Source organism: Aegilops tauschii, chromosome 7 (assembly GCF_002575655.3).
Source record: "Aegilops tauschii subsp. strangulata cultivar AL8/78 chromosome 7, Aet v6.0, whole genome shotgun sequence".
NCBI lineage: Eukaryota > Viridiplantae > Streptophyta > Magnoliopsida > Poales > Poaceae > Aegilops > Aegilops tauschii.
Genome location: NC_053041.3, coordinates 647,798,988 through 647,822,033, shown reverse-complemented (window position 1 = coordinate 647,822,033; position 23,046 = coordinate 647,798,988). Strand labels below are relative to the sequence as shown.

At 47.0% G+C, this 23,046-nt stretch overlaps 2 protein-coding genes across 2 annotated transcripts; one reads left to right on the top strand and one right to left on the bottom strand.

The window, feature by feature from the left end:
* Positions 1 to 3,965: 3,965 nt before the first annotated feature.
* LOC109779280 (protein FAR1-RELATED SEQUENCE 5-like) lies at positions 3,966 to 5,229 on the bottom strand. Its single transcript, XM_020337879.1, has 2 exons — positions 5,082 to 5,229; positions 3,966 to 4,975 (listed from the first exon to the last, which is right to left on the bottom strand). The coding sequence occupies exons 1-2, from the start codon at positions 5,227 to 5,229 to the stop codon at positions 3,966 to 3,968; spliced, it is 1,158 nt and encodes a 385-aa protein (XP_020193468.1).
* A 10,057-nt stretch (positions 5,230 to 15,286) lies between these two features.
* Positions 15,287 to 17,425, top strand: LOC123495134 (uncharacterized). The gene has a single exon (XM_045231953.1). The coding sequence runs from the start codon at positions 15,348 to 15,350 to the stop codon at positions 16,947 to 16,949; it is 1,602 nt and encodes a 533-aa protein (XP_045087888.1). The 5' UTR covers positions 15,287 to 15,347; the 3' UTR covers positions 16,950 to 17,425.
* Positions 17,426 to 23,046: the final 5,621 nt, after the last annotated feature.

Sequence of the window (23,046 nt, the reverse complement as noted above, 5' to 3'; positions counted from 1 at the left end):
AGATGATTTTTCTCCTGATAAGTTAATTCGGAGCCTTCGGTGTAGTAGGTTCTGTCTACCATCTTCCGCACATTCTTTGAAGAATGAAAATAAGCTGTCAATGGAAATAAGCTGTCAACTATTTTGAAATAAACAATATAAATTAGCCAATAACTATGTTTGAGAAACTCACATAGCGGTAGAATTGGAGGCGTATCAACAAGGACCCAAATGTCCATATTGTCTTGCTCGATTTTAGGATCACCAAGATCCATGATGACAAGCATACCCTCATCAAAACCATACATCTTGCAAAGTGCTTCCCAATTTTTGCAACCAAAATGGGTTACACTCTCATAATTGTACAACTTTACTTCAAAATCCACACCATGATGGGTCCTTAGGTGAATTTTCTTTGTTTCCATAGTTTCATGGTCTTCAAAACCCATCCTCTCCAAGACATAGCGTCTTGCATAGCATGGGATAAGCTAGTCAAATTGGAAAAGATGAAAAGTACACGTTGAAATAGTTGAAGTCGTGCTTATAATTACAAAAAAACACTTGTCATCGGTGCGTACCGTTTCAACATCGAAGGTTTCCTCGAGCTTAATTCTGAAGCGCCGATCTTCGTCCAGCTCAAGGAACCTGTCGCACATACCTCGGTCATCGTGGCACCAGTCGCACTCCCCCGGGCGGTTTTTGTCGTCCGAGTACGACATTTCCTATGTTCATAATTCAAATATTAAACTTGTACAATTAAATATATGTACTAAAAACCTAAATTAGATCATTATTATTCATCACGGGTTGACTATCGGTCTGTCGAGCCTTTTCTTGAAAACTCTCAGCTCACGTGGTGTACATATTCGACCATCGGTGATGGTAGCTCCTCCTTTCATTCCCGAGTGCATTACACCAAATTGTCTAGCACACGGGAATGAAGGAGAAGCTACCCCCACGACTACAGTCGGGATTCTTCATCCTCTCGTATATATATGGTGGAGACTCTCCCTCACTGATTCCTCTCTGACATTTGCGACCGTCGGTGATGGTAGGTCCTCCTTTCGTTCCCGAGTGCATTACACCAAATTGTCTAGCACATGGGAACGAAGGAGAAGCTACCCCCACGACAACAGTCGGGATTCTTCGTCCTCTCATATATGGTGGAGACTCGACAGACTTAAAGTCAACCCAAAATATCGTTTAATTATCTTTCTAAAAAAGGACATATCGAGCGCCTGAAATTTGCCGGCAAGGAAATATACATGTTTATCTACTTCATATGAGCATTCAAACTTGATGGCCATTTCAATGGTTGCAAATATGAGCAAAAACATTTCAAAATATCTTATAGGACTCATATTGACATGGAGATTTGGCTAGTCTCACCTCGAGGTCGGAGGGGGGTCGGTGACGGGGACGACGGCGGGGATGATGGAGGGGGCTCCTAGATTTCTGCAAAAACAAAAACCCTATAAGCTATCAACTAATCAAATGCATACGCCTTGCATAGTGCTCTCCAATTTTAGCAAAACCAAATCTTAAATAAAGTAGTATTCAAATTAGCATGCATTCAATTATAAGCAAAACTACATCATCTCTTGCGTCCGTACATCATCGAATATTATCGCTAATACACTTCGAATACTATCATACATATAGCATCCTAATACAGCTAGAACCGTAGCGCCCGACGGGTATCGGCGCGGGCGGTGGACACCCAAAGAGAAGGTACCATCACAGGATCATAGCTCCAGTGAGGTCCCTGAAGAACCTGCCAGGTATTGTCGAACCTACCCTCTAACGCAACCATGTAGCGACGGACGTGCTTGTCCTCCTCGCTGACACGGTGACGTATCAGCTCCGCGGTGTCCGGAAGCCTCGGCACCGTCACTGGCCCATGCGACCGCCACCAAACAAGGATCGGGTCAACGACGGACTGGCTCCTCACCAACCTACGCCCCCCGGACGGTAGCACCTCCCAATACCAGCCCGGCGGAGCCAAGTCCCGGACATGGCCCCTCTGATCAAGGCCTCCTCCGCCGAGCCGACGACGAGGATGCGGGATAGGCATCGTCGACGTCGATGCGGGAATAAGAACTAAAAAAATAACTAGTTCTGTTAGTTTTCTTGTTAAGAATAAACTACTTCTATAGTGAGATAAAGTAGTTTTATTAAATCAACTAGTTCAACTACTAAGCACTTACTATAAATAAAATAAAGTAGTACGTACTAAAAATAAACTACTTCTATAATAAAAGAAAGTAGTTTTTTTGAATCAACTAGTTCAACTACTAAGCACTTACTATAAATAAAATAAAGTAGTACTTACGAAAAATAACTAATTCTATAATAAAATATAGTTTTATTAAATCAACTAGTTCGACTATATACTAAGCACTTACTAATAAATTGACAAAAATTGACAAAAAAAATTCTATGAACAGAAAAAAAATCATACATCAATGCATACATATCCATGGATCATACATACATCTGCATATATATATATATATGTATACATACAACATCCATATATACATACATCAATGAACAAAAAAGTTATACATCAATGTAGAGAGCAGGCCAGGTGGCGGCGGCGCGCGGCAGAGGGCGGCAAGCAGAGGGCGGCGGCGCATGGCAGAGCGCGGCAGAGGGAGGGCTCACTGGGCGGCAGAGGGCGGCGACGGCGAGGTCGGGGCAGAGGGCGGCGTCGGCGACGGGCGCGATCGACGGGGTCGGGATGGCGCTGGACGGCGCCGGAGGCAGGGCGACGACAGCGACGGGCGCGGGCGACGGGGCAGAGGACGGCGGCGACGGGCGCGGCGGGAGAATGAGGAACTGAAACGAAAATTTCGCAAGCGCTATTTATATAGACGAAGCATTGGTCCCGGTTGGTGGCACCAACCGGGACCAATGCCCCCCTTTAGTCCCGGTTTGTGCCACCAACCGGGACCAAACTCTTTTCAATAGCCCAAAGGGCGGGAAGCAGAGGCGTTTGGTCCCGGTTGGTGCAACCAACCGGGACCAAAGGGGTCCATTGGTTCCGGTTCGTGGCACCAACCAGGACCAAAGGGGCCCTTTAGTCCCGGTTGGTGCCACCAACCAGGACCAAAGCTCGTGCTGCCTGTGGCCAAAAAGTTTAGTCCCACCTCGCTAGTTGAGAGGGGCGCGCAGTGGTTTGTTTCTAATTTTTTATTAAAGTTTTTCTGTTTCTAATTATTTATTTTATTTTGCTTCTACTTATTTATTTTCTTCTCTTTTTTTGCTTTTTTATTTATTTTAAGAAAATTCTTTTTGCTTTTTGCTTTTACACAAAAGCCCTCTCCCCTGGCTGGATTGGTACCGGTTTGTGGCCTGACCCGGCCCGAAAGACAATGCTTTGGTACAGGTTCAAGCCACAAACCAGTACCCGTGGTGGTGGGCCAGGAGCAGGGCCCATTGGTCCCAGTTCTTGCAGCCAACCGGGACCAAAGGGGCCAGACGAACCGGGACCAATGGCCCCACGAGGCCCGGCTGGCCCCTGGCCTCACGAACCGGGACAAATGGGCCCATGGGTACCGGTTCGTGAGCGAACCCGGACTAATGGGCTTATCTGGCCCGGTCGTATGCTCTGTTTTCTACTAGTGCATTTTCACATGGCAACTACAGTTTATTAAACATGGGAACTACAGCTCATTAAACATGGCAACTACAGATCATGATTACACTGTACTCAATGTCTACTTTTCAATAGTTCGGCAATTCAAAAGAAAACTGGCAGCTGCATTGCATTCTATATGGCACCTACTACATTCATTCTTGTGCAAATAAGACGGTAACACAATCGACTTAATTGTTAAAATCTTGTTGGTATATGTCTTGCTCATCTGCCTCTCCATCGGTAAATATGTTAGCCATTTAGGCTGCTTGAGCGCGGTGTTTGCTTCTTGCTGTAGCTCAGATCCCAGTATTTTCTGTTGCAAAGCTGTGTATTGCTTGGCAAACTACAGCAATGAGTTGCCAGGGCTCACGTACCGCTTCAGAACAGCATTGAACCCCTCGCTATGCTGCGTAGTCTGCAGAAATTGGAAGAAGCACTGCATGAAGTAGGACGGCAACCAGTACATTCGCTTCTCACACAGGCTAGTAAGCGTCTCGTTGTCTTGGACTTGATATGTTTCAATCATAGCTGTCCAGCTCTGTTCAAACTCCTCCACCGTCAAGCTGTGGTCCACGCACAACTCGAATGCCTTATGCAGCTCTGAATGGTCAGCAAAGAATGGTCCTAGCGTCTCCTCAGCCTTCTTAATAATATGCCACCTGCAGTGCCTGTGCACTGCCAACGGAGAGACCTCCCCTATGCCTGCACGCATGCTAAAATCCTGGTCTGTTATTATGTTCATCGGAGCAAGTCCACCCATGCACTCCAAGAATATTTTGAACAACCAAGTGTACCCATCCGTATCTTTGTTCCGAACGAGCCCGCAACCGAACTCCAATGACTGACTGTGGTTATTTATTCCTATGAATGGAGCACAGGGCATCTTGTACATATTAGTGAGATATGTCGCGTCGAATGAAATGCAATCTCGGAAATGTTTGTAGGATCTTCTTGCAGCACCATCCACCCAATACATGTTCCCGACACAGTCCTCATCGTCCAATCTTATCCTGTAGAAAAAATCAGGATCTTCTTTTGCTTTCTTGTCGAAGTAGGCTATCGTGTCTTCTATGTCAGCCAACCTGCTCTCTCTATGGTACTTTGCCTTTAGGTTTGTGACGTCTGCTGGTATGTAGGGCATGCTACTCAGAGTTCCATTTTTGGTGTGGATCATGGACAGTATCTGGACCATTCTTGATGGACCGATGTTACAATCATGTAGCAGCTTTATGAATTTCTTCACGAGGGGACTGAATCCTCTGTCGGCGCTCAGAAATTTTACCAGGTCAAACTTCTTTATGAGTTCATGGTTGTGCTTGTTCAAATATTCAGTGACCACCCACCGTGCTCCATCTACGTTTAGGCACCGGACAGGGCATTCCGTCTTGACAATGATACATCTCTTTCATTCCGGCACGACAGGCGCAACACCTTCGTGCCTTATTGCACCTCATCTCACCTCTGCTGTACTCGTTAGTTTTTTTAATTTTCCTATGGTATTCGGTGTTGACCACAAACCCATGGAACATTGCATATCTCTGGTAGAATTCCTTGGCATCTTCAAACGAATCAAATCTCTTCCCAACATATGGTGGCTGAGGTACCATGATTTCTTATTGCCCATCTTATTCATCCCCTTGTGCTTCGTCATCAGTTCCATCATTCACTTCAGTATCGGCGGTTGTTTCACGTAATTGCTCTTTAGCTGGCTTCTCCGGATCCTCCTCTGGCGGTAGGGTGAAATTTGCCTTCAGCTCAGTCCAAAGACCATCTTTCTACATATCATTGACATAAGACACCTCAGGGTCTTCCTTCTTAGGCTTATACCATTGGTGGATGCTGATCAGGATCTTGTCCCTAACAAGAACCCCGCACTGAGCAGCAAATGCATCCTTTGTCCGGATGGGTTCAATCGGTTGGTCGTCGCGCGCGATTGCTGTGATCTCAAACCTTTCATCCGAGCGCAACTTTCTCTTTGGGCCTCGTCTCTTTACCGAAGTTGTGCTCGATCCGGATGGCTAGAAAAAAGAAAAAAGACGAGAGTTAATTAATATGTGTACATACCAAAACAATGAATGCATCAATTAGCTAGTCAGCACAGGCTTAACTAATATATTTACCTGGCCGGACTCTGTTCGTTCACCGGAGCCGTCACCACGGGCTCCTTCTTGCACCAGCATTGGGTCACCGGAGCCATCATAATCATGTCTTTCCTCCTCCACTCTTCGATCACCGTAGCCTGCTTCTTCACCCTGTTCTTCCAGACCATCATTGTCGTTAAGATACGACAAGATATCACCTCCGGCTAAGATTATGTCCCCCAGCACCTCTTCTGCTTCCTCGTCTCGTCCGTGCTCCATTGTTTCTGCAAATATTACAACATGGCAATTATTACACAAACATGGCAGTAGGTGGATATATTAGTGCAAACGTAGACCTAGCTTATTCCGGGTTTGGGGTGGCCTCGGCAACGCTTCAAGGGTAGGGGCGCGACGGGAGGGGGTAGGAGACTGACATCATTTTTTTTCTAGGGTTTGGGTGTCCTCGAGAGTTTTGGTCGAGCGAGAGGGCCGGGGGGTGCTCCCGTGGTATAAATTATCACGGTCGAAGTTATCCGGGAGGGGGTTATATCGACAACGACGACATACATACATGGGAAAATAATGTTATCGGGGAGGTGGTAGGTCGACCCCCCCCCCCTCGTGTTGAAGTTATCGGGACACGGGGTATATCGACAACGACATATCCGATAAAAAATAAGAAGACGAAGAAGAAATAAAAAGAGGAGAAGATTGAAGAAAAAAAAGAAGAAATAAAAAGAGGAGAAGAAGAAAGGAATAGAGGAGAAGATCGAAGAAAATAGAATATCTATTTTTTCTTCTTCTCCTCTATTCCTTTCTTCTTCTCCTCTTCTTTTTCTTCTTTTTTCCTCTCCTTTTTTATTTCTCCTCTTCTTCCTCTCCTCTTCTTCTCCTTTCTTCCTCTTCTTATTTTCATTTTTCCTCTCCTTCTTTTTCTTCTTCTTCCTTTCCTAGCTAGATATATAAAACTTTTCTAAAAATGTAACTTTTGCATATATAAAACTTTTCCATGGATCATCATTTCTCATATATATCCATCTATAGCCACATACATATATAAATGGAAAAACGCTATGAACAAAAATACATATATACTTGGTAAATATTCTATGAACATTGTTTCTCATATATATCAATGCATACATCCATGGATCATCATTGCTCATATATCCATAGTCATATATAAAAACTTTCTGTATATGAACAAAAAACTTTCTATGAACAAAAAAACATTTTTGACATATTTAGCACATTCTAAATTTTCCTAACTCTTTTACAGCCACAAAAATTAACATCATTAACTCTTTTACAACCACAAAAATCTAACCATCATTTTTGACATTTTTGACATATTTAGCACATTCTAAATTTTCCTAACTTTGATGTATTTTTTACAAACTTTTCTAAAAATCTAACTTTTGCATATATGTATTTTTAGAACATCATTACAATTGAAAAAAATACATACATACATACAAAAAACATGTAAAAAATACATACAATCATATATGAACATACATAAAAAATACATATATCTAAAAAATACATCGGGGCAGGAGCGGCGCGCGGCGACGGCGACGACGGGCGCGGGCGACGGCGACGGGCGAGGGCGCGGCGACGGCGAGGGCGCGGGGCAGGGGCGGCGCGCAGCGACGACGTCGGGCGAGGGCGCGGCGACGGCGAGGGCGCGGGCGATGGCGAGGACGGGCGCGGGCGACGGCGACGGCGGGGGCGGTGGGCGGCGTCGATGTCGTCGAGGGGTCGTCAGGGGCAACTTCGAGATGAAGATGAAAATTTTCACAAGTGTTGGTTATATACCCAGAGCTTTGGTCCCGGTTCGTGGCACCAACCGGGACCAATGCTCCCCTTTAGTCCCGGTTGGTGCCACCAACCGGGACCAAAGGCCGTCGCATCCCGCCCTTTGGGCTGCTGAAAAGATTTGGTCCCGGTTGGTGGCACCAACCGGGACTAAAGCGGGGGCATTGGTACCGGTTAGTGCCACCAACCGGTACCAAAGGTGTGCATTGGTCCCGGTTCGTGGCACCAACCGGGACCAATATCCTGCGCCTGCAAAAGCCGCGGTGCGGTGGGATGTTTAGTCCCACCTCGCTTGCCGAGGAGCGGCAGGACCTGTTTATAAGCCCTGCTCCGCCATCTCCATTGAACTCCTCTGAACTGCAGGCCTCTGGGCCTAATCTTGCACTGCTATGCCTGTGGGCCTGCTGGGCCTTCTGCGGGCCTGAATCCTGGCCCATGGATGGGTTTCTAGTCGTATTCAGGCCGTCGTGGCCCAGTAGGTGGCATTTTTTATTTTTTTTCCTATTTTTTTGTTTTCTTTTTGCTTTATTTATTTTATTTTGTTTCTACTTACAACAAAATACTTATTTATTTTATTTTATTTTGTTTCTAATTACTTATTTATTTTACTTTATGATAATTCTTTTCGCTATTAAAGTTTCTATCAAAAAAAGTTCTTTATGAAAATTCTTTTTGCTTTTAATGATTTTGAACAGAAAATACTTCGATAATTTTAGTTGCATCAATTTTATATGATTTTAGTTTCAATAATACTAGAGGTTTCTTATAATGTTTTGAACAGAAAATACTTTGTTAATTTTAGTTTCATAAATTTTATTAAAGTTTATTTTATTTTGTTTCTACTTATATATTTTAATAAAGTTTATATTATTTTGTTTCTAATTACTTATTTATTTTATTTTTTATTTTTCATGCACCATTTTTCATGCATTTACTAATTATTTTGAGCTATAAGACCCTAAAATTGCAAAAAATTTCAAATGAACTCTGAAAAGGTTGAAAGTTGGCATGGTATCATCATTTCATCCACATAGCATGTGCAAGAAAGTTGAGAGGATTACGGCAAAAACTAGATGCACTTCGTGTACAAAACGGACAATGGTATCACCCAAATGCCCTCCCCTCGACGGCCTGAAAAAATAGCACTGTGGAGTGCTTTGTTGCGGCGATGGGGTACATATAGGAAACTCATTTGTCCCGGTTTGTGGCTAGAACCGGTACTAACTCCGGGCCTTCTGTCCCGGTTCATGCCAAGAACCGGGACCAATGGTTGTGGGCCAGGAGCGAGGCCCACTAGTCCCGGTTCGTGCCTCGAACCGGGAAAAATGGTTCCATACGAACCGGGACCAATGCCCACGAGGCCCCGGCCGGCCCCTTGGGCTCACGAACCGGGACGAATGCCCCCATGGGTCCCGGTTCGTGACTGAACCAGGACTAATGGGCTTGCCATGCCCGAACGAAAGCCCTGTTTTCTACTAGTGACGGCACATGTAGTGGTCCAACCACGCCTCAAAGATTTGTTCACACTTGTCACCCACAGTTGTTTAGACATTGCAATCACATTTTGATTATACATGGCAACTGCAGTTGTCCAGGCATGGCAACTTCAGCTATCTAGGCACCATGAAAACCCCAATGTTACCTATGTTCCTTCTCCTAATTCACTGTCCAAAACTTCACTTCATAGACTCACCTGTGTACGATGTTGATGGCAGGTACATGGTTGCCGCCTTTTGCCACGTACTGCATGAAGGTCCTACATTTTTTCATATAACTTGTAAGTCTTTGCCATCCTTGCAAGTTTAATTTCATGGCCAGACCAGTATGTTTCTTTTTCGTATGCGTTACCTTGATTTGCCACATTGGCTACTTGAAGTTGGTCGCCCGTACATCTGTCAACGTTAGCGCCCTGTGCCTGAACTTGCCATGGTATCCCCATGTGTGTGGTTGGGTCATAAGAACCTGCGAAAAATGACATTGTAGGACATAAGTAGAATGCCATATTCCTCGTCACAAACATGGCAACTGTCCCTTTTTTATCATGCATCGTACCGATGCTCACGTACTGCTCTAGTAGTGGCAGCAACGGCCCTGCAGAAATGAGTTGATTATACTCTGCTGCATCCCAAGGGGGCGTTTCCGGCCTTTGAGAAAACCAAGGATCAGTGCCGTCTTCATGATTCATTTTTTCGCTTTTTCTCCCACTGTGTTTTCAGTCACTGCATGAACAAGAACACATCAATATCCGCAAAATGCATTCCTGCTGTTTGCACATACAAGATAACACGACAATCTTATCACACTTCTCGCGTAGACAACCAACACATCATGGCAAGTAGGACATGCACATTCATTCTCTTTTCTAAAATCCGGATGCCAACTATCATTTTGAACCGATGGCAACAGCCAACATAATATGATGGCAAGTAATAACATAATATTGTGGCAGCTGACGGCAAAGATAGGTGGCAACTAACGTCAGATACAAGTGGCAATTATTTTTCCTCCCTTCATATGCCAAATTCCTCCTTTCTTCCCCTATTTTTAGTGATTCCTACGCATCCTTCTGTAGCAACTAATCCCACCAAGCCAACCCAGAAGCTTAGCTCAACTCTAGGATAGAATATGGCAGATCTGGCATATGTTGGTGGGCAAATGTGAATACACACAAATCCGTGGTGTGTTTGCCATGACAGCTTGGATCTACTCGCGATCATAATCTGCAATTTCAATTTTATGGATGGAAGAAGGACGAGAGACAGAAGGAGATCGGAGATCCACCTGTTAGCTCGTCGTCTCGAGAGGGCGGGGTTTGGGGGGGGGGTGGGGTGGGTACCGGTGGGGAGGCGCTCGGGATCTGCTCTGGTTGCCATGGCAACTAGAGAAGTAAGGCGATGGAGGTAGGGGATCGAGAGGTAGGAGACAACGGCGGTAGATCGGACTGGGGTTGGAAGGTAGGTCGGGACGAGGGGGCGCGTTAGGTCGCGCGGGCAGTGCGATCGATCGCCCGGACGTGTGGGCGATTGTCCCACACATCGGATGGGCGGGCTGTGGCTGCCTGCGCCTGGACGCCGTCGTGCGGGCGGGGTCGTCTCCGTGCCACACAGGGCGTGCGGCACAACCCCACTAGATACCACACGTGTGGCAGTTATCGACGTTCTTACATTTTTTCCATAGCTAGCTCGCTGTGATTCTTTGTACTAGCTACTTTTCCTAACCCCCCTCCCCGCCTCCTCCTAATGTAACATGTAAAGATTTGGACACTCTACCCCCACCCCCCCTTAATTTATTAATACAAAAGGCAGTGCGAGAATCTCACTGTCATCAGTTCTCAAAAAAAAAACTTCCTTCTTTTTTTCACCAAGAGGAACTAATATGCAGAGGAAGAGCCCTCGTATGACGACATCAACAGAAGTGGATGTTCGAGTAGCAGTAGGCACACACTATGATGGATTATGGATGGGCTTAGGCCCATATAAGACAATAATCTCTGGTTAATCTCTGAGGCCCATGCATGTATACTGCTACAGTAAGAAGAGTGAGACCTCTTTATAAGGGCTGCCGTACCACTTGCTATTGGGAGCTTGAGAATAGGAGTTGTACACACGCACTTGTTCTCCTCCGCCGCCCGCTTCGCATCGCCTCGCCTCGCCTCGTCACGACGCGCGCGCGCCGCGGGTTACTGGAATGAGCCTTGTCGAATCTTAGTTTTGCCGGTCAGGAATGGTTAATTTATTGTTAATTAATTAACTAATCGGTTATGGAAGCGCCAGTGTGCGAGACGTTGGACCATGGGTTGTTTGCGGACTCGGTCGTGTGCCTTAACAAGGCGCTGAGCAGTGGTGCACCCTAACTCAGTTCACTCACTCTCTCTCGCATAACTCCAGCTGTCATCTACTGTTTCTCTCTTTGTGCTGCTTCCGGCGATCCCATCCCGACGACCGCTTGCACGGTTGGTTGGGAGAGTAGGTGCCTTCGGAACCCTGTCATTCGTGATCCTTCCCGGGAGAATGTCAATAAGGTTTTTGGGGAGCGTCTCGACGCGACTGCTCCCGATCCGTCCCCGTCTCTGTCCGCCTCTGCTTCCACTACTTCCCCTGCATCGACCCCATGGCTGACGACGACGCCGAGGCTGCTGCTGCTGCCGCCGCGTTGACTTGGCCAACCGAAGGGTATGACCTGTTCATCCCTAGTTTACTCGTACATGTGCTAGCCGTATATGTGCTGTTCATAGATGTTTCGGTTCTATGTACTGTACGTGCTCACATGCTTAGTTATTGCTATGAGATGCATACTGTATTTGCCATGTTTACTGCTTGCTCATGGACTAGATTAGTCAAAAAAATGCTAATATTTCCAACATGCTAGAGAGTCGCAATCGGGTTAACTGGCGAGCGGGCCTGTTTTTTGTCATCTGCCGGAGTAGGGCGGCACAACCAGGGGGTTGAGGCGCGGGGAAGCTAGTGGCCAGGTAACAGGGATGCGGTGAAGAGCCGGATCCCCTGACGTATGGCCCCCTGCGTTGGGCCGCTGACACGTGGATCAGGACCCACATGTCAGTGTGTGGGCCGTACGTCAGACGAGCCGCGTCCATGTGGTGATGGCTGGTGGCGGACGTCAGGGTAACAGGGTAAGGAGACGGGACGGTTGGATGCGCTCGTGATTAGCGGACGGAGGCGGCGGAAGCATGACGAAGGTCTGGGGCTAGACAATGGCACGACTGGTAGGCAAGCAATACGTGGTGTGACCGTGCTGGGTAGAGCGGAGGCAGTATAGCAGCGGCTCGAACTGGGCAGGACATTGGGTGACCGTGCTGCAATGCGCTGGAAAAGGATGGGCGGTGAAATCGATCCGATCGAACCAAAAAGCCGGACATGAGCGAGTTGCTTGATCCGATCTGAGTGGGGTGAACTGGGTTGGGCAAGTAGGGGAGGGGTAAAGCTCAGTTGGGAAAAAAATAATTGAAATTCACCAAATTTTGGCAAACAAGATTGTGATCTAAAAAACTCTCAAAATTTGTTTTGTCATGAAAAATATTTCATGATTATGTAAAAAGGTTTAAATCGTACTGACATATATATAAGAATAACGTTGAAACCTGCATCTTCAAGATTGTGTCCTTATGTTAAACATGAAATATTGTAGAATGGAGGGAGTAGTTTCTAGCGAATATCGGTTTGACTCTTTACGCAGACCCAAATAGTAAGAAAGAGAAACTAGGCTCAGTAAACTAAGATCAGTACGTCATGCAAATGCAACACACAACTTGTCTTTTTCATTTCCTTCTGTTTTCGCCCCAAATTGCGCATGGAAGCATGTTAGAAGTGAACATGCATCACGCTGTCACACAGCTGACCCAGCCTGTCCTGTCCATTATTGCTTATTCAGCCACTTGTTTCTTATTTCAGGAGAAGACTTGAGTATGCCCAAAATCCATTTCTGCACCCAAGCTCATCTACACCCACGCCGACGAAAAAAATCAAAACAAATATTAGAAAAATTCAAAAAATTCCGAATAAAAATTGTGTGGTAGACAATTTGATGCGTGAGGCCCGCTCCAAATTTCAAGTCATTTGGACATATGAGCAGCTCTCAGCAAAAAAGACAAATTGGGAGTCTGTAAAAATGTTTACTGTTCATGTACTGTTTTGGCCTGATTTGTCTTTTTTGCTGAGAGCTGCTCATATGTTCAAATGACTTGAAATTTGGAGCCGGCCTCACGCATCAAATTGTCTACCACACAAATTCTATTTGGAATTTTTTGAATTTGTTTTGAATTTTTTACGAATTTTTTCTAACCGGGTGCAGGTGAGCCTGGGCACCAAAACGCCCTACTCTAAGTATGCCTTCTCATTTTCTAGGACTTCGAGGTGGTCCCTTTTCATTACAAAGGGCACATTGTGTCCTGTTGAAGTTGATTATGAATAAACTGAAGCATGTACATCACCAACTATATACTCCCACAAAACAACTATGAAGGTATTTTGTATATCCCCGCAAAAAAAACTATATATATATGACAAATGTTTCCTACCACCAGTGATAGTTACCCTCACATGAGTTTTGTATTTTATATGTAGTATCTGCCAAAACTGAAAGTATGTACGTGTAGTATGTAGTAGTATATAAGAAATTTAGGTAGTATATTATATCCTACTTTTTAGATAGTATGTACAGTTTTTTAGTCTGTTGATTTATACGTACAAATATGAAGGTATTTTCAAAATATACGAAAAACTATGGACTCATATGCCATTTTTTCATATAACTTGCATACCTTAGTTATAGAGTATGAACATATTTGGAATGATAAAGTAGTATATATTTGGGGTAACTACCCCTAGGTGGTAGAATATATATTTGAATACTATTGGCACAATGGCTGCGTCATGGCGCTAAAAAGGAAGCATCATGGCTACGTAGTTGCTATATGTTGCTGCATGAAACCAGCTCACAAACTAAAAATTTATTAAAGTGCACTAGAATGTGATGAAACTAGTTGCGCTACTGGCAGTGATACTAATTAATTGATGCAACAGAAAGTTGAACCCTTTTTTTAAATTCTTGTTTCTCAAATCTAGTGCCCGAGCGACACATAAATAGTGTTTCCCAACGGAGGTTCCAACCGAACTATACTTCCAACAGCTAAAATATTCCCATCAGACCTAACTTAGCTGGTAAGAGAATAATCGGTTGAACATGTATAGCCAAACACAACGTGCTTCAAGTACAAAGGGAAGGCCTAAATTTTCATTAGGTTTGCTGGCCAAAGTCACATTACATGTTTTGATGTCACATGCATGGGTTGCATTATTGGGTTAGGATAACATTAGATCCATGCCATAATGCTCTTTTTTTTAGTGCCATGATGCAGCCATTGTGGTGCTCTTCACATCATTTGGTTAGACTTAGAACAGAAGTGGTTTGTAAAAAGATTATTTTTCCCCCAAAGTGCGCAAAAAAGCATGTTAGAAGTGAACATGCATCACGCTGTCACACACTTGACCCGGCCTGTCCATTATTCCTAATAAGACCTCTTGTTTTAATTTCGGGAGAAGACTTGAGCATGCAGTTTCATTTTCTAAGAGTTTCTGGTTGGCCCCTTTTCTTTGTAAAGTGCACGTCTTGTCCTGTTGGAGTAATTTATGAAATAAACTGAAGTATGTAGCGCCAACTATATGTAGTGTTGAGATGCATGACTGTATTTGAGTCCTAGCGTTTATGCAACAATATATAGCAGGGAGATAGCCCAACGCTTGTGTGCTCTTCCAGCAGCTCGCGTTGTGCGTAGTGTTTACTACGTTCGTAAGTACCTACTTTTTGTAATGTAAGTCACCCTACCTTATTTACTTTCTCTATTCTCTTTACTTGCCATCATAGAATTCGCCGCATCAATCTTTTTAAAGTTGACTGCCAACAGATTCAAGAGTACCATGTAGATTGCTACATAAACACTGTATTATTAAATTTAAATTGATCCTTGAAGGTATTTGCAAATAAACATTACAATTTTAGTATAAGTAGTACATATTGTAATGGTTGAATTAACACCATGGAGATTTTAAAATGAAGAACACCAAGTAAAAAGGTAACTATAGTCGAGTGCACACAAATTAATTCACTTTGTTAACAAGGCTTAGTTGTTATCCGACAGACACAATCAAACATTGAAGGGAGGGGAGGTAGCAATGGCGGCTGTGGAAGGGGGGCATCTTGTGCAGTTGTGGAACGAATGGGCGATTCAGTTCCTGGTCCTCCTCAGCTTCACATTTCAAGTTTTCCTCTTGTTGTTTGCCGGGATCCGGCGGCGTGGAGGCTCCACTGTGATGAGGCTCCTCCTCTGGCTGGTGTACCTCCTGGCCGACTCCACGGCAATATATGCTCTTGGCCACCTATCCGTGACCAGCAGCACGTCACGGGGGCACCAGCTCGTGGCCTTCTGGGCACCGTTCCTGCTGGTGCACCTTGGTGGCCCGGACAGCATCACCGCCTACGCCCTTGAGGACAGCCGGCTCTGGCTCCGGCACTTGCTCACTCTTGTCGTGCAGGCCCTTGCAGCTGCTTATGTCCTTTACAGGTATATTGCCGGTAGTGAGACCTTGCTCCTCCGAGCTGCCATCATGATGTTCATCGTCGGTGTCCTCAAGTATGGCGAGAGGACATGGGCCCTCAAGCATGGTAGCATGGGCAGACTCCAGAGCGAGTGTAGAAGGCTTGGTTTTGTTTCGGAATTTGCTATGCCGGATGGTTTGGCAGATCGAACAGATAACGAGGAGGAGGTTTTGGTTGCCGCTTACATGATGTTCCCGATATGCATCCACCTCTTTGGCGGTACTATTATCGGGCCGGAGGACTCATGTAAGTGGCTGCACGCATATGGTCTCGGTGGGGAAGACTTGCACAAGTTGGTAGAGATGGAGCTGTCCCTGATGTATGACACCCTGTACACCAAGGCAGCGGTAATCCACACATGGTATGGCTGTTGCATCCGTATAATTTCTCTTGCCTTAACCATCGCTGCACTCATGCTGTTCAAATTCAGCAACAAGTTGGGTTACAGCAGAGCTGATGTTGCCATCACCTATGTTTTGGTAATTGGGGCATTGATCGTGGAGATCATATCAGTGTCTGGGACATTAGGGTCATCATGGATGTGTATGTTGTTGCGCGTCATGTTTTTGACACCGCTCCTAGACTTACTCAAATCTCTTCGCCGACGTGTGCATGCAACAAGAAAGAGAAGGTGGTCGGGCTCCATTGGGCAGTATAACTTGTTCCACCTGTGCACCCATGACCAGACTGATCTAGGCAGCAGGCTGGCAAAAATGGTGGGGCTCGAGGACTGGTGGAGCAGACTGCATTTCTCGGGCACCGCCGACATCTCGGAGACAGATCTCAAGGATCTGCTCTGCAAGACATTGCCAGACATAGACTCCAGGAACTCGAGAGGGGCCCACATTCTGGAGAACAGGGGATTAAGCGAGGATCGTGCAGAATGGAGTCACTGGAGTGTGAAAATTGACCTTGATCGGAGCATCCTTATTTGGCACATTGCTACTGACATCTACTTGTGTAAATCCAAGGTAAAGCATGGGGAAAAGCTAGCTGAGGCGGTCAAGGTGCTATCCAATTACATGATGTTCCTTCTGGTGGCGAAACCCGCCTTGCTGCCTGGCCTTATTCGCCATGCCCTGTATTCCCAGACCCGCAAGAATTTGCACATGAAATGGCGTACAAATTCGTTTGACGTGTTACCTTGGAACTTACGGCCGCCAAATGCTGTGTCACCCAAAAAGAGTTGGCGCTGCATGCTCAAGGAATTGTTCCACCATGAGGGCCCCAATGACTCCTGCAGGATCATACAACAGCAGGAACTTGCTCGGTCTATACTCAAGGGAGAGGTATACACTGATATTTCTCTAATTTAAGTATTTAGTCAACTTCAGATTTACCGTATACCTTTCCATTACAACAACTCGTAAATTTTGGAGATATTGCGGGAGCTTATATCGATCTACTTACTATATGTTTCAGTTCTCCCAAGTTGGTGGAAAAACAGAGGCTGCTGGTTCTCGTGAATTTGCTATTGACTACGCAGTTCACCTTGCTGCGGAGCTTGTCGTCTTGGAGTCGAGCAAGCCTGACTTGCTAGAAGTTATATTTGGGGTGTGGGTCGAAATGTTGTGCTATTCTGCACAGAACTGCAAACTGGATTCCCATGCCAGGCAGCTCGGCAATGGCGGCGAATTTATCACGGTCATGTGGCTTCTAATATATCATGTTGGCAAGTCGGAGGATGAACACAGCTCAAGCCTTGATGTCCCAACACCAGCAGGGAGCAGGCCAACACGTAGCTTGCCTTGATCTGCGTGCTGCTGATGTGATCAAGATCTCATTTAAGATGCATGTTTCGAATATATCTTTATCTCTTCCACCACACATCTTATTCTGTGCGTGCAATTGAAGGATAATTTTACGATAATATAACTGTGTGGAATCCTGTTGTTGCTGTATGGTGAAGGCTCTGTCCTCCGGCTCTCTGTTCTCACTTCTCACTGCTTTCAGGTGCCATCTTCGCTTGCTGCTCACTAGTGCTTTCCAGCTTTTGTCGTGTACCCCTTTCGGTGTTGCCATTGATTATTAGGTGAGCTGCTAATGATTCTCAAAGGACAGTGATGATCAGATTGGTAAGGGCATCTCCAGCCGTTGGCCCCCCAGGGGGCTTGAAAAATCGACGCCTGGAGGGGAACCGGCGCTAAAATCGGCTTAGGGGCGACTGCGTTCCCAGCCGCCGCCCCAGGTTGCCCCCCAGGCGCCGATATCGGCTCAATTTTGGAGCAAATTTGCCCGCTTTGCAGCCCACTTTGGTGCAAAATCGGCCTGCTATCGGCGCAAATCGGCCCATATTCGTCGTGCTTCGGCGCAAATTCAATAGACATTATTTTTTATCATATAGTTCATCACAGAAAAATCAATAGAAATCAAATAGTTCAACAACAAATAGTTCAATACAAATTATATAGTTCAACAAATAAAAACTCATATTTCATCACACGTCGAGCTACGCGTTGCCCTTGAGCCTCCATAGGTGCTCCACCAGATCCTACTACAGTTGTTGTGCACCTGTGAGTCTCGGATCTCCTGACGCATATTGAGGAAGGCAGTCCAGGTTGCCGGTAGCTGGTGATCAACCTTGGCAAGAGGACCATGCCTATAATATGGTTCAGTGTCAAACACTGGCTCTTCCTGCTCGTGCTCAATGATCATGTTGTGCAAGACAACACATCAAGTCATGATCTCCCTCATTTGATCTTTCGACCAGGTCCGAGCGGGGTACCGGACAACAGCAAATCGAGATTGGAGCACACCAAATGCCCGCTCGACATCCTTCCTGCAAGCCTCCTTAAGCTTCGCAAAGTGGGAGTTCTTGCCTCCTGGAACAGGGTTTGAGATAGTCTCCGGCAAGAAGCTTCTCGGGCACCCTACTCTGACTTGATTAACTACTAGTAACTAGGATCTATTATTCTTTCGTAAGTCACGAGGAGAAAGAAAGGAGAAAACTAAAGAGAAAGATGGACAGTAGATTGACAGTATCCGAATCAAATAAGTTGGTGGGTGCTTGGTCCATCTTATTATTCCAAAGCTCCGAGATGAATTCAATCTTATCTTACTGGGGATCTCCCCTTCAGTTTGAAGAAGAGACGATCTCGGATAGATGTCATCTGCTAGGTAGTATCCCTTGTTGTAGTGCCGCCCATTGAACTCGAAGTTCACCGGAGGAGAATGACCTTCAACTAGCTTGGCAAAGACAGCAGAGCATTGCAGCACGTTAGTGTCATTGTGAGTTCCTGGCATACCAAAGAAGGAGTGCCAAATCCAGAGGTCCTGTGTGGCCACTGCCTCAAGTACCACACTGCAACCGCCTTTGGTGCCTTTGTACATCCCCTGCCAAGCAAATGGACAGTATTTCCATTTCCAATGCATCCAGTCGATGCTTCCAAGCATCCGAGGATATCCTCTTGCTGCATTCTGTGCTAGGATCCGAGCAGTGTCTTCAGCATTGGGTGATCGCAAGTATTGCTGTCCAAACACTGCCACCACTACCCTGCAGAACTTGTAGAAACACTCAATCGTCGTGGACTCGGCCATGCGGCCATAGTCGTCAAGTGAATCACCGGGAGCTCCGTATGCAAGCATCCTCATAGCTATCGTGCACTTCTGGGTTGAGGTGAATCCAAGTTTGCTGGTGCAATCCTTCTTGCACTTGAAGTAGCTGTCGGACTCCCGGGTGGAATTCACAATCCCGAGGAAAAGCTTTCGGATCATCCGATAACGGCACCAAAATACTTTGTCCCCAATGCAGTGGAGCGTCGGCGAAGTAGTCGGAGTAGAGCATGCACTAGCCTTCCAATCGATGCCAGTTCTTTGCTTTCAGCCGCTCTGGCGCCGAACCACCTCGCCGCGGCTTTGCATTGCTCACGAGCAGGCCGGCCAGGGCGGCGAGGACCATGAGATGCTCTTCGTCCTCGACGACGGCATCGGCTTCCTCCTCCAGCAGCAGCGCAAGCGCCTCCTCGTCGTCCGAGTCCATCGCCGAGCAGACAAGTTCACCGAACACCTGGCGGGCGTGGTGGGCACACAGCCGCCGGTATCCCGACCTGCGCAGCCGGAGCGTCGGAAAACTCGCCCAGGAAGGTGGTGGAGAGGTTGCCATGGCGATACCATCTCTCTTTTCCGGCGAGGAATGGCCTATCTAGCGGTGGTGGGCGGTGGGCGGTGCCGGGATCCGCAAGGTGGCGGGAGGGCGCAGGGTGGGGGGCGAATCTGGACGTTTGTCTTGACTTTTCGCCTAATAGTGTGGCCCAGACATGGTTTTCCCTTCTGCCGGAGCCCCCGAGCGCCCACCAGTGCGTTGGATTTGGCCTGGGAATGCCGGGCCCAAAAACAGGCCGAGCCGGCGGATTTCGGCGTCTTGGGGAAGTGACTGGGGGGTTTTTTCAGCGCCGGCGCGAAAAAGTCGCCCTGGGGGCCCTGTTGGGGGCGCGGCTGGAGATGCTCTAAGGGGGGTGGCATGTGATACTCGGCTCTCGTGCGACACAGGACTGCCATGCGCGTTCGTGCCCGATCCTGATGTCTCCCTGCTGGAGTTCTAGCCGGGGAGTTTGATACGGAGAGGAGAGATGCGGGACGCTGGCGCGACGAGGGTGCGTTTTTTCCTGATCAACAAGTGCTCTTCCCATGCCACATCGCGAGTCACAACACCTGTGCATGGGGGTGGTCACGTTGCGGTTCCCAAGGTGAGTAATTAATGGCGGATTGCGAGAGGAGGAGGGGATACTTAAGGCTGGTCATAGTGGGAAGTAACTTATACTAGTGTCATGCATATGACATCTAAGTTACTACCTTCATAATGTTAAATAACATAATAGTAGTATCATAGATGACTTCATTAATTAACCTGTAGACTCATCGTATTTTGGGAAGCGCTATGTGACACTAACATATTATGTTACCACCTCTCATTAACTACTTGCCACATAAGCAAACTTTTCTTGGAGTGCGCTATGTTACTACCTAAGTTACTCCCATTAGGACTAGCCTAATCCCCTACACGCTACGTCTCCCCCACCTGGCCATTCCACCTCACCGAGATTAGGTTGCGTTTGGGCCGACCATCCTAGGGCTAGATGTCCACGAGGGAGGCACAAATAGATGGTGGTGCTCGCCGATGGTGATGCAGAGAGGATGGGGTGATGGGGTGATGGTTAACCACCGAGTGTTACACCTATGCCGTAGCTAGTCTCTGCCCCTTATTCGTACCCCCTAGTACTCATTGTCAGGATCATAACCCCGACAGTTGGCGCCCACCGTGGGGCTAGGCGTCTAGGAAAATTTCACGGTGTAGGTGTATTTTCTTCATCGTTATCATGTCAGTCGGCGGCAAAATCCACTTCGGGACGATCTCCTTCATTGCCGACGACTCAGCGTGGCCGAGCGAGGCCCTGCTGGACGTGGAGGCGTTGCTCGTCCATGACGCGACGCACTTCCACGCTTCCTCTTATGGAGTTCTTCTTCGACACCCCTTGGCCCTGTACCGAGTGGTTGACTATCCCACAGTTGTGCACCGTCGCCAACGCTCCGGGCGTTCATGGTTGCAGTGCTGGATCAGACACGCTGTCACCACTCAGGTGGCGGCAGAACAAGTGGCGGCCATCGATTTCGATGAGCCCACTCTTGACCTCTCCGATGAATCACTCAGCAATTGCTCAGAGGAGTCCCAGTCCGAAAGTATCGAGTTGACTGCCGAGATTCTCATGGCAGATAACTCTGAGCACCGCGTACCCCCGGGGTACGCAGAGCCCAAGGATGACCGCGCGGGTGCATCCCACGTCAACACCAACGGCGGATTCCTGGAACACGAGCTATATGTGCCACAGGCTCTCACCCGGGAGCAGCGGGACAATCTCCGTTACAGGAACGACCAGCTCCTGAAAACTCCCATCACCGGGATGACTCCTAAGGCGCTAGCCATGGAGTCGACTCGCCTGGCCACTCTGGCCGAGCGTGATCACCGCAAGTGGCTTCAGAGGGAGTTGGACGAACGCGAGCACCGTCAACCTAGTTCAGTCGGCACAAACGCCGGCTCCACTCAAGTGACGAACCGCATAAGTATCAAGTCTTCAGTACTCCAATTCAAAATCTAGCAGCCGCCACTCGGATCGTGGATTCCATCCAGGCCTATGGCTCTTTAGCCGGAGAAGGGATTCGTCAGATCCAGGCGCTCCTCAAGACAGCACGGTCGCAGAATGCGACGGTGTCCCAGTCCAGAGAATGGATCCATAGCACATCTATGCGTGTGGAGACTGTCTAGTCGGCCCATAGCCCACTGCTCGGGCAAGCGCCGAGCTACTTCTTCCTCCAGAGATTGTCACAAAGATCTAAGGCGGTATCGAGTGGCGTCGCCCTGGCGTAACGACGACTACGATCACGCCCTGATGCCTCCACCACGGGATGTCATGTACGGGAGTCAACACTACGACTGCAGGCAGACTCACGTGTGGTGATCGCAGGCCGAGCCCTACTCGTCCGTCGAGGGACACTCGAGACCCGCTGTTCAACATGAGCTATTTGCTCAGAACCTGGTCGACAGAGGCCGGGCCTACGAGAGGGCCAAGATCACGACGTACCGAGTGGTTCCGTAACATCAGGTCCCGAGTGCTTCAGCTGTTACATACGGGCGGCTGAGATTCCCAACAACTTCAGGTTAGCCACGGGGATCATCAAGTTCAGCGGTGAATCCAAGCCCGAAATTTGGTTAGAAGATTACAAAGTGGTAGTCCAGATCGGCGGTGGCAATGGTAATGTGCCCATGAAAGATTTGCCACTGATGCTAGAGGGCTTCGCTCGGGCTTGGCTAACACAGCTCCCACCGGGTAGCATTTTTTTACTGGGATGACCTGGCGAAGGTGTTCGTCCACTACTAGGGAAAAGCCTAGCAGTAGCGCGGGTTTTTAGCCTATTAGTAGCGTGGGTAGCCGCGCTACTGCTACGGCGCTATAGCTAAAGGTTAGCAGTAGCATGTGTTGACACGCACTGCTACTATATCTACTTAGTAGTAGCGCGTGGAGCAATAGGCGCTACTGGTAATTACTAGTAGTGCTTCCCACTGCCCGCGCTACTGCTATTATTCCGTATTATTTTTTTATTTTATGTCGTTATTCATACACCTTTATACAAGTTTTCATACAGTAGCAATTTAGAGATTGTTTTTACATCATAATGAGTTATTAAATCACTAGGTGAAAGAACCGCGGATTAATTTCAAGTGGATGGATCCTAAGTGATCAAGTCATGGATTCTCACCATGACTTGACCACTTAGGATCCATCCACTTGAAACCTCCATGACTTGATCACCTAGCATCCATCCACTTGAAACTAATCTGCGGTTCTTTCACCCAATTATATAGTAACTCATCATCATCATCATCATCATATTAATATAAAAACTCTTACATCATATCAT

Coding starts and splice junctions, on each gene's coding strand:
- LOC109779280 (XM_020337879.1), bottom strand. CDS start 5,229: ATGGTACCTCAGCCACCATATGTTGGGAAGAGATTTGATTCGTTTGAA. Junction 4,976..5,081: donor AACTAACGAGTACAGCAGAG/GTGAGATGAGGT, acceptor GCCTAAACGTAG/ATGGAGCACGGTGGGTGGTC.
- LOC123495134 (XM_045231953.1), top strand. CDS start 15,348: ATGAGGCTCCTCCTCTGGCTGGTGTACCTCCTGGCCGACTCCACGGCA.